The 9,192-nt window shown below is 36.0% G+C and overlaps 1 protein-coding gene across 1 annotated transcript; it reads left to right on the forward strand.

Annotated features, from left to right (window-relative positions):
- Nucleotides 1-1,408: 1,408 nt before the first annotated feature.
- LOC100805788 (DNA replication licensing factor MCM4) lies at nt 1,409-7,439 on the forward strand. The gene is made up of 18 exons (XM_003540934.5): nt 1,409-1,534; nt 1,622-2,299; nt 2,387-2,515; nt 2,592-2,673; nt 3,629-3,761; nt 3,845-3,916; nt 3,999-4,115; nt 4,195-4,308; nt 4,387-4,599; nt 4,689-4,787; nt 4,949-5,109; nt 5,355-5,451; nt 5,538-5,699; nt 5,992-6,072; nt 6,151-6,229; nt 6,309-6,445; nt 6,532-6,585; nt 6,689-7,439. The coding sequence occupies exons 1-18, from the start codon at nt 1,498-1,500 to the stop codon at nt 6,761-6,763; spliced, it is 2,520 nt and encodes an 839-aa protein (XP_003540982.1). The 5' UTR covers nt 1,409-1,497; the 3' UTR covers nt 6,764-7,439.
- Nucleotides 7,440-9,192: the final 1,753 nt, after the last annotated feature.

Consider the following 9,192-nt stretch of genomic DNA (forward strand, 5'->3'; position numbering starts at 1 on the left):
TCATTAAGATATTTTATGTTATATATTAGGAAGCGAATATGTTATATATATATATATATATATATATATATATATATATATATATATATATATATATATGTTATATTTACAATACGCCAATCATTATGTAATATATTTTGTATAGTGTATATAATATAATTATATAGAGATAAAGAGAAACAAAAAGAGAGGAAATATATGAAATAGAGAAAGAGAAATTTGTCTTATCATATTGTTTGCTAATCCCATTTTTCTTGAACAGGAACTATCTTTATTGATAAATTAGATAAGATAAATAGTAACAAGAAATTTGTATTACATTAATGCATCAAATAATTGATTACAATATTTTGAAATAATTATCTTATTATATTTCGATTGTTATGAAATAGGGTCTAATTAGATTGTTGTTTCGTGTACTTTCCAAGATACTTCTGGCATTTTTTAAAATGTTTTTTTTTTTTTACTTTCTAGATTAGTCATTTTGAAAATAAAAAGGAAATGCATTCGAGAATATAATTATTTTACATTCTAGAAGACAAAAGGGAGTGTATGAAGTAATAGTCCTCTGATTACTAATTAGTAAGAAGATCAGGCTTCTTATAATGAGTGTTGCTAGGTGCACCCAGCAAAAATTTGAAATGCCAAAATTGCCTCTATCACCTTTCTTCCTTAAAAATGACATTTCTTTTCCGGAACAACTTCTTACTCCATTTTTAAAAAGCTTTTTTCTCGTTTTTCACTTTTTCCTGCGGCATTGTCTCTGGTTCGTGGGGGTAGCAAGGTTGAGTGCAACAGTGAAGGTGAAGTTTCCGGTGTCAAGCTTTGCGGTGGTCGGTGGCAGCAAACAAGGTACGTAGATGACGTTTGTTCGTCGCGGACGTACGGATGGCTTCCGGATCAAGTTGATCCGTAAGCTTTTTACGGATCAACTTGATCCGTAAGCTTGTTAATACTCTTCCAGATCAAGTTGATCTGTAAGAGGCTTCCGGATCAACTTGATCCGTACGTTGATCCAGAAGGATGTTACGGATCAAGTTGATCCGTAAGTGTCTTACAGATCAACTCTTCCAGATCAACTTGATCCGTAAGAGGCTTCCGGATCAACTTGATCCGTACGTTGATCCGGAAGGATGTTACAGATCAAGTTGATCCGTAAGCTACAAATCAAGTTGATCCGTAACATCCTTACGGATCAAGTTGATCCGGAAGTCTCTTACGGATCAAGGTGATCCGTATGTTGATCCATAATTTGCCATTTAAGAGCTTTGTTGGGTGCACCAGCAATAATGCTGGGTGCATCTAACAACACTCTCTTATAATTTACACGGCAACTTAAAGGCCCAGATCCAAGCCCACAAGTTTTGGCGGGAAACCAGAAGTCTTGCCCCGCCATATCCTGCGGCTATTCATCCCTAGTCACTACTCAACTTCGCGCCCAAACGCACTTTCTTTCTTCTCTTTCAGATTTTGATTTTCTCTTGGCGCACCAAATTCATGGCTTCCGATTCTTCTCCCCTGAATTTCAACAACGGTTCGTATCGCTCCTCTCTCTCCCCGTTTTTCTCGCGAGTTCCCTTTTCCGATTTTGAATTTTGTTGACCCCCCCCTTTTTTTTCAGGACCTTCATCCCCCGACGACTCCCTTTCCAGCCCTATCGGCAACACCTTCTCCTCGCCGGCAAGTAGACGCCGGCGCCGCTCATCCACCCCCTCCGCATTCGCCACCCCGTCGGAGCGCCGCTCCCGATTCGCCTCCTCCGATGCCACCCCAACCGCGCCGCGCTCCCGCCAGAGAGGTGGCAGTGGAGGCGGCGGAGGGCACGTTCCCGCCACTCCGACCTCCACCACCGACGACGTGCCGGTCTCTTCGGATGGCGGCGACGGCTTCGACATGGACGATGCCAGGCCCACCTTCGTGTGGGGCACCAACATAAGCGTGGAAGACGTGAACGACGCGATTAAAAGGTTTGTGAGGAACTTCAGAGAAGCGTCTTCGTCGCAGGGTGGTGACGATGATGACGGGTTGCACTTGCACACCGAAGGGAAGTATGAGAAACTGATCAGACAGGTTATTGACGTTGAAGGAGATTCTCTTGATGTTGATGCGCGTGATGTGTTTGATCATGACCCTGATCTGTACACTAAGATGGTTAGGTACCCTCTTGAGGTGCTTGCCATCTTTGATTTGGTCTTGATGAACATGGTTAGCGAATTGAAGCCTATGTTCGAGAAGCACATTCAGACCCGTATTTTCAATCTCAGAACCTCAACCTCTATGAGAAATTTGAACCCATCTGGTAAGTTTTGGGTGCATTATTCAGAATTATGTGTCTTAGTGTAGATAATTGGGCTCATATAATGACATAAGGGCATTTTTTTAATAGATATTGAGAGGATGGTATCATTGAAGGGAATGGTTATAAGAAGCAGCTCAATCATTCCAGAGATTAGGGAAGCTATATTTAGGTGTCTTGTGTGTGGATTCTGCTCTGAGCCAGTTCCTGTGGAGAGAGGTAATTTCTTGTACTCACTTGTCATTTTAGTGTATCTTTAGATATGTAATGTTTTGCTGACTACTGTCACTTTTAGGGCGAATAACTGAACCCACTATATGTTTGAGGGAAGAGTGTCAATCCAGAAACTCCATGGCACTTGTTCACAACCGATGCAGGTAATGCACACCTCCTTATCTTCATGTGATAATGAAAAAGAGAAATGCTAGGAACACACTCTTTATCACACTCCTTTGTACACACTCTCTTATTAGTTATTTTTTTTTTGAAAATGATTAAATTTTGTGGGATCAACATCATATTTATTGATTCTCTATTTCTTGATTTTGTAGTTTTCAACAAATTTTAACTAATTAGAAAGAGTGTGTTTGAAGGAGTGTTTTAAAGATAGTACTCCCCAATGAAAAAACTTGTAAGTTAACAATTTGGAATTGAACACTTGATTTTGACTGTGGGATAATGTGGTATGATATTGAATGAGCCAGATTTTGGAGGGAGTCTCCTTTGATTTCTCCTTCTCATTCATTGATTCAGTTCCTTTAGATTTTTGCTTTTGAGCAATCTGTGGCTGAGTGTAGATTTTCTGGCAAAGTAAAACATAGGGGAATATCTCAAGCTTCTGAATCAGTTGTCATTTTCCACTAAACTCACCTTGTATTACCTCTAAATACCTTGTGAAACTAACTAGAATCCCTACAGACTATAGTGCCTTGGGAACTATTATTGTTGGAAAGAGTACTGAACTCTTTCCATGTTAGTAAATAAAATCAACCTGCTGTCAATTTAGATTAAACTTAACCTTTGGTTGAGTCCAGTGTGTAACTCAATCAAATATCAACCTAAAACCAGGTAATTTGTGACAAAGGTTAAGAACCATACCTCCTTTGTCAAGAGGTTCATATACGTACAGTGCTTTAAATATTAATATAATTGAAGCATACTGGGTAGAATTTAGTGACACATAATAAATGGGATGATGACCATGGCTATTGGACCCTATTTAGACTTTTTTTATTATTATTTGTAACTATTCTGCTTAAATTTTTGAGCTGAGCTTTGGGTTCTGGTAACCATAAAACTATAGTTAACATATATATTTTCTTTTATAACCAGGTTTGCTGACAAGCAAATTGTGAGGGTCCAGGAGACACCTGACGAGATTCCTGAAGGAGGAACACCTCACACAGTTAGCTTGCTGATGCATGACAAGTTGGTGGATAATGCAAAGCCAGGTGACAGAGTTGAGGTCAGACTGTAGACATACTTTGTGATAAATAAGTGTCCATAAGCTAGTTTAATCATCACATAAAGATGTTTTGTTTTCATCAGGTGACTGGTATTTATAGGGCTATGAGTGTCAGGGTTGGACCAACACAGAGAACTGTTAAGTCATTGTTCAAGGTATGTGTTATATGTTCTTGACTCTTTTACATTTGTTATGTTGTCTAATTGATGTTTTAATTTTGTCCTCTTCATGTTGCAGACATATATTGATTGTCTTCACATAAAGAAGACTGATAAGTCCAGGATGTTTGTAGAGGATGTTATGGATGTTGATGGTCAAGATAGAAATGCAGAAGTTCTCTTTGATGAAGAAAAGGTGCAGTTTGTTTCTATTTTCTATGAAATCCACTGCTTGCTTTATGCACTTGCTAATTGCATTCTTGTCTGAGATGCAGGTGGCTCAACTGAAGGAGCTCTCAAAACGGCCTGATATATATGAAATACTGACAAATTCATTGGCTCCAAACATCTGGGAGCTAGATGATGTGAAAAAAGGTCTTCTTTGTCAGGTTAGGCATATTTCTAGTTATGCATTCATTGATTGCTTGACGAATTTTCTAAGGATGCTAGTTTATAATTGGTTGCAGCTTTTTGGTGGCAATGCTTTGAAGTTAGCTTCTGGTGCTAACTTTCGTGGCGATATAAATATTCTTCTCGTTGGTGATCCTGGGACAAGCAAGTCCCAGTTACTTCAATACATACACAAACTATCTCCACGTGGCATTTACACCAGTGGAAGGGGAAGTTCAGCCGTTGGATTGACTGCTTATGTGACCAAGGACCCCGAAACAGGAGAAACTGTATGGACCATGAATACATAATTTCTTACTACCTTCTACACAAGAAACACAACGAAACCTAATTCTAACTATTTTTGCTTACGTTTCAGGTTTTAGAGAGTGGTGCCCTTGTTTTGAGTGACCGAGGTATATGTTGTATTGATGAATTTGACAAAATGTCTGACAATGCAAGGAGCATGTTACATGAGGTTAATCACATTCTTTGTGTATACATATTTGCCAATGAAGTATTTGTTTAGTCATATCTGTTTTCTCAAAATTCTTTAAAATTTATCCTACAATTCTTATAAAGCCAAGACTGTCAGCTCTACTATTCAATTACTAATGCACCTTTCTCTGTTTATTCCAGGTGATGGAACAACAAACCGTTTCAATAGCAAAGGCAGGTATTATTGCTTCCCTCAATGCTAGGACTTCGGTGTTGGCTTGTGCAAATCCAAGTGGGTCAAGATATAATCCTCGCTTGTCTGTCATTGACAACATACACCTTCCTCCCACTCTTTTGTCCAGGTTTGATATTGCACAAAAGCTGTGATGACTAGATTATGGGTCTGGCAGCACATTTTTTCAATTTCTTGCCAGCCATCTTAAATCTATTAGCTATGCTTTATGTTGGTCTCGCCTCTGATATTTTTGATTCATTGCTAAGCAAGGCAAAATATTAAACAAGCTATTGAATCAGTTAATTCTCTTTATCAAACTATATTGTGAGAAGTAGGCTATAACTTAAAGTTTGTTACCAAATTATCTTGCAGATTTGATTTAATCTACTTGATGCTTGACAAGGCTCATGAACAGACTGATAGGCGCCTTGCCAAACATATTGTGTCCCTACACTTTGAGAATCCCGAGGTTTAGAAAACTTGCAATCATCCCATTCAATGTTAAGATCCAAACTTAAGTGCTTTTACTTACATGTTTTGTGTCTGTAATTATAGAACGTGGAGCAGGATGTGTTGGACATTTCTACATTAACCGATTATGTTAGCTATGCCCGAAGGCACATACACCCACAGCTTTCTGATGAAGCTGCTGAAGAATTGACTAGAGGTTACGTAGAAATAAGAAAAAGAGGAAATTTTCCTGGGAGTAGCAAAAAGGTAATATCTTTTACTTCAAAATGATTCCATTCTTTTTAATGTTTAGCTCAAATGTTTTTTCTTAAAATATTGCTCAATTGCTCACCATCAGTTAGATAACAAGTTCACCAAGACAGGTAGAATATTTTTCTCACAATTAGGAATGTGTGATAGGTCACCATTATCATGTATAATTAGTATCCATATCTGTGATATGAATGAATTAATCCTTGATGTTGTAATTGTGCTGATTTTCAATTATTCATACGTGTTTCTCTGCTGTGTTTGCTCATCTTGTCAATCAATTAAACAGGTGATAACAGCAACACCGAGGCAGATTGAGAGTCTGATACGCCTAAGTGAAGCATTGGCTCGGATGCGCTTCTCAGAATGGGTTAGTTAGACTCAATTTCTTCATGAAGTGCAGATATGAAATTGTATGGATAATTATTTAATATCCTGATGCAAACAGGTCGAAAAACATGATGTAATGGAGGCTTTTCGGCTTTTGGAAGTTGCGATGCAGCAGTCTGCAACGGATCATTCTACTGGTAGTTTTCCAATCAAGTCTGATTCTAATATTTCATCTGGACAAAAATGTGCTTAATGTCTTTTTTCTTCTTTTCACAGGAACTATTGACATGGATCTTATTACTACTGGAGTTTCGGCAAGCGAAAGGATGAGACGAGAAAGTTTGCAACAAGCTACTCGTAACATAATCATGGAGAAAATGCAGATTGGGGGACAATCTATGCGGTTATTGGAGGTATGGTAGTTCGATTTGTATGCAAGTATGCACTAGATTACTTAAGTTTGCTATGACTTTCTCATCTAGTTAAAATTATCTTGTAGTTATTGGAAGAATTGAAGAAACAGGATACTGGTAGCGATGTTCATCTTAATGATGTAAGGGTGTCCTCTTTTATGAAATGAATTTTGTTAACATGTGTTTATGCATTCTCTATCTCCAAGGATAAATTAACTAATGGGCTAATTCTTGTTAATGCAGCTAAGGAATGCAATTGCTACTCTCGCTGCAGAAGGATTTGTTACCATGCACGGTGACAGTGTAAAAAGATCTTGATAACATGAGACAGTGCCACCAGGGGACTGTCTGATAAGTATTAATTATAGTGGTTACTGTTTTTATTCTTTAACCTTCTTACCCATTCTTGTGCATCCGGAGTTCAATGTTTCGTACATATATTTTTATTTATTTATTTATTTATACGGTGTCTTGGGAATGCATCTATTGGTATTTGGTAGTTATTGTTTTTTCTTTTCCTTTATCCGAACTAGCTTTACTAGTTAGGTCTTTTTCATTTTAGACGATGGTTACGGTGCACAACTAAAATAACTGACACCGTGCCAAAGTATTCTTAAACCGTTGGATTTTTACAATTTTAAATTGATGGTTGATTTTTTCTTTCCCGATTTACCTCGCAAATTGTGCCTCATCCTCTCTTCTCTATTTCTCGCCGCCCAACTCTTAACTACGAAATCCCTTTTGGTCCGTGGTGGCTTCACATTGCGGTGAGTTTCTTTGTGGATCGTGGTGATGTTGCGGTGGTTCATGATGCTTTCGGTTTGTTGGCCTTTTGGTTTTGTCGCTTTGGTGGGAGGTTTGACGGTGGTTCAAGTTTCAATTTTTTTATTTCAGATTCTGATCTGTTTCTTGAAGACTTGTGTTTTTGATTTTGTATCGATTCTCATATGAGAAACTTTGAACATTATTTTCATAGTTTTGGATATTTTTTGTGCTTTGCCTTCCCTGTTCTCTGTTTTCTACACATTGTTGTTTCTATGAAACCATTGATTGACGGCTTTAACGATTTGGCCTGAATGGTTTGGTCTTAACTCTTGGAATTTTAAGATGAAGGGAAGAAAAGGATGAAGATGGCTTACGGGTTTTGTCGGGAATGGTAACTTAGTTCGTGTGATGAGAGAAGAGAATTAGGGGCAAATGTAGAAAACGAGGAGAAAAAAGAAAAAAAGGAAAAGAACAAAAAATCCGAACCTTTGATTAAAATGAAGTTATAATGAAATTTGGCATGATTCATTTTATAATTAAACATGTATGCCTTTGACGAAATTGATCTGTTAACTTTTAATTTTCTCTCCATTTCAAAAACAGGTTTTTTTAACTTTTTCTTTCCTTTCAAATCATTAGTTGTTTTACAATTTTAATATGTATTTTTGCAATTTTTTGTAATTAAACCCGTATATATAATTGAATAATTAAGACTAGTCTTAGTAAAAATATTACAAGATAATTATAGTGAAGTAATAAAAATTTGTTTCACTTTTTTTTTTTTGTTAGTATGAAAGATAAAGGCAAGATTACAAACGAGTAAAGAGAGTGCCTCGTTCATCTGCATAAGAGCAGGAACTAAGGCATCTGGACAAGAAAAAATAGTAACTTGTTGGGAAGAAGACCCTTTCTTTGCTAGGAAATTGGCACAAGCTTTTCCTTCACGTAATGTATGTCGAAAATGTAACTGCCAAGGCATGAGATGAAAGACACAGGCATCTGTTTCGCGAGTATAAATGAAAGTTGGAATTTTTATAGAAATTATAAAAATTAGTGTAATTTAGTCAAAGGAACCGGAAAATTGTTGTTGATTTTATGTGTGTAAATTTTTTTTGAATCCGTGATAATTGTAAACCGGATAATATTTGATCTAATGAGTTGGGAACATTCATAGTTTCTGACTAAAAAAATTGTATGAATTTTAATTTTTTTTAATATGTTTAGAAACGATTAAAATTTTGAAATGGAAGGAATATTTTCTTACATAGTATTGAAATTGATGTCTTTATTTTTAATAATATAAATTAGCATAATGTCACATTTTCAGTATATTATAAAGTTAATGGACTAGGTGTTTCTTTTTTGAGGGGTGATTTTGATGTTGTTCCTAGTTGTATTTTCAACTTTTTAAGGGCAGAATTTGCTTGTATTAGCTTTTAACAAGATTTTTAGCCTTTTATACCTCATTACTGCATCCGAAACAAATCAGTACATACAATCATCCTATGTCCAATGATAGCAAACGAACACTCTTATCATAATGTCGCACCACGAATACTGGATGTAGGCAGTTTCTTTCTCCGTGACAGCCACTGAAAAATCTTGTCATGTAGTATGAAAGAAAGAGTTAACAATTTACTATTGACATTGTAGTGGCTTTTGTGTTAACCAAAAATTAAAACTCATTAAAAATAATTGAAAGTTCATAGCATTTAAGTATGATACAAGATTTTTTTTACTAAGTTACTGTAGATGTTTTTTAAGTTTTAAGTAAAATATAATATTTTATTAGAGTCAAATTAATGGTGAAGTTTTTTTTTTCCTATAAATGATTTTTATTTCATATAAAAAGTAAACAAAAATATCAATTTTTATTTCTTATATTAAATTTGATATCAAATTTTTTCATCCATAGACAAAAAAATTGATATCAAATTTAATATAAACAAAAATATTGTTAATAAAAAATTATTATTTGTAAT

The sequence above is a fragment of the Glycine max genome, chromosome 12 (genome assembly GCF_000004515.6).
Source record: "Glycine max cultivar Williams 82 chromosome 12, Glycine_max_v4.0, whole genome shotgun sequence".
In the NCBI taxonomy this organism is placed as follows: domain Eukaryota; kingdom Viridiplantae; phylum Streptophyta; class Magnoliopsida; order Fabales; family Fabaceae; genus Glycine; species Glycine max.

Coding starts and splice junctions, on each gene's coding strand:
- LOC100805788 (XM_003540934.5), top strand. CDS start 1,498: ATGGCTTCCGATTCTTCTCCCCTGAATTTCAACAACG. Junction 2,674..3,628: donor CTTGTTCACAACCGATGCAG/GTAATGCACACC, acceptor TTTTATAACCAG/GTTTGCTGACAAGCAAATTG. Junction 5,700..5,991: donor TTCCTGGGAGTAGCAAAAAG/GTAATATCTTTT, acceptor TCAATTAAACAG/GTGATAACAGCAACACCGAG.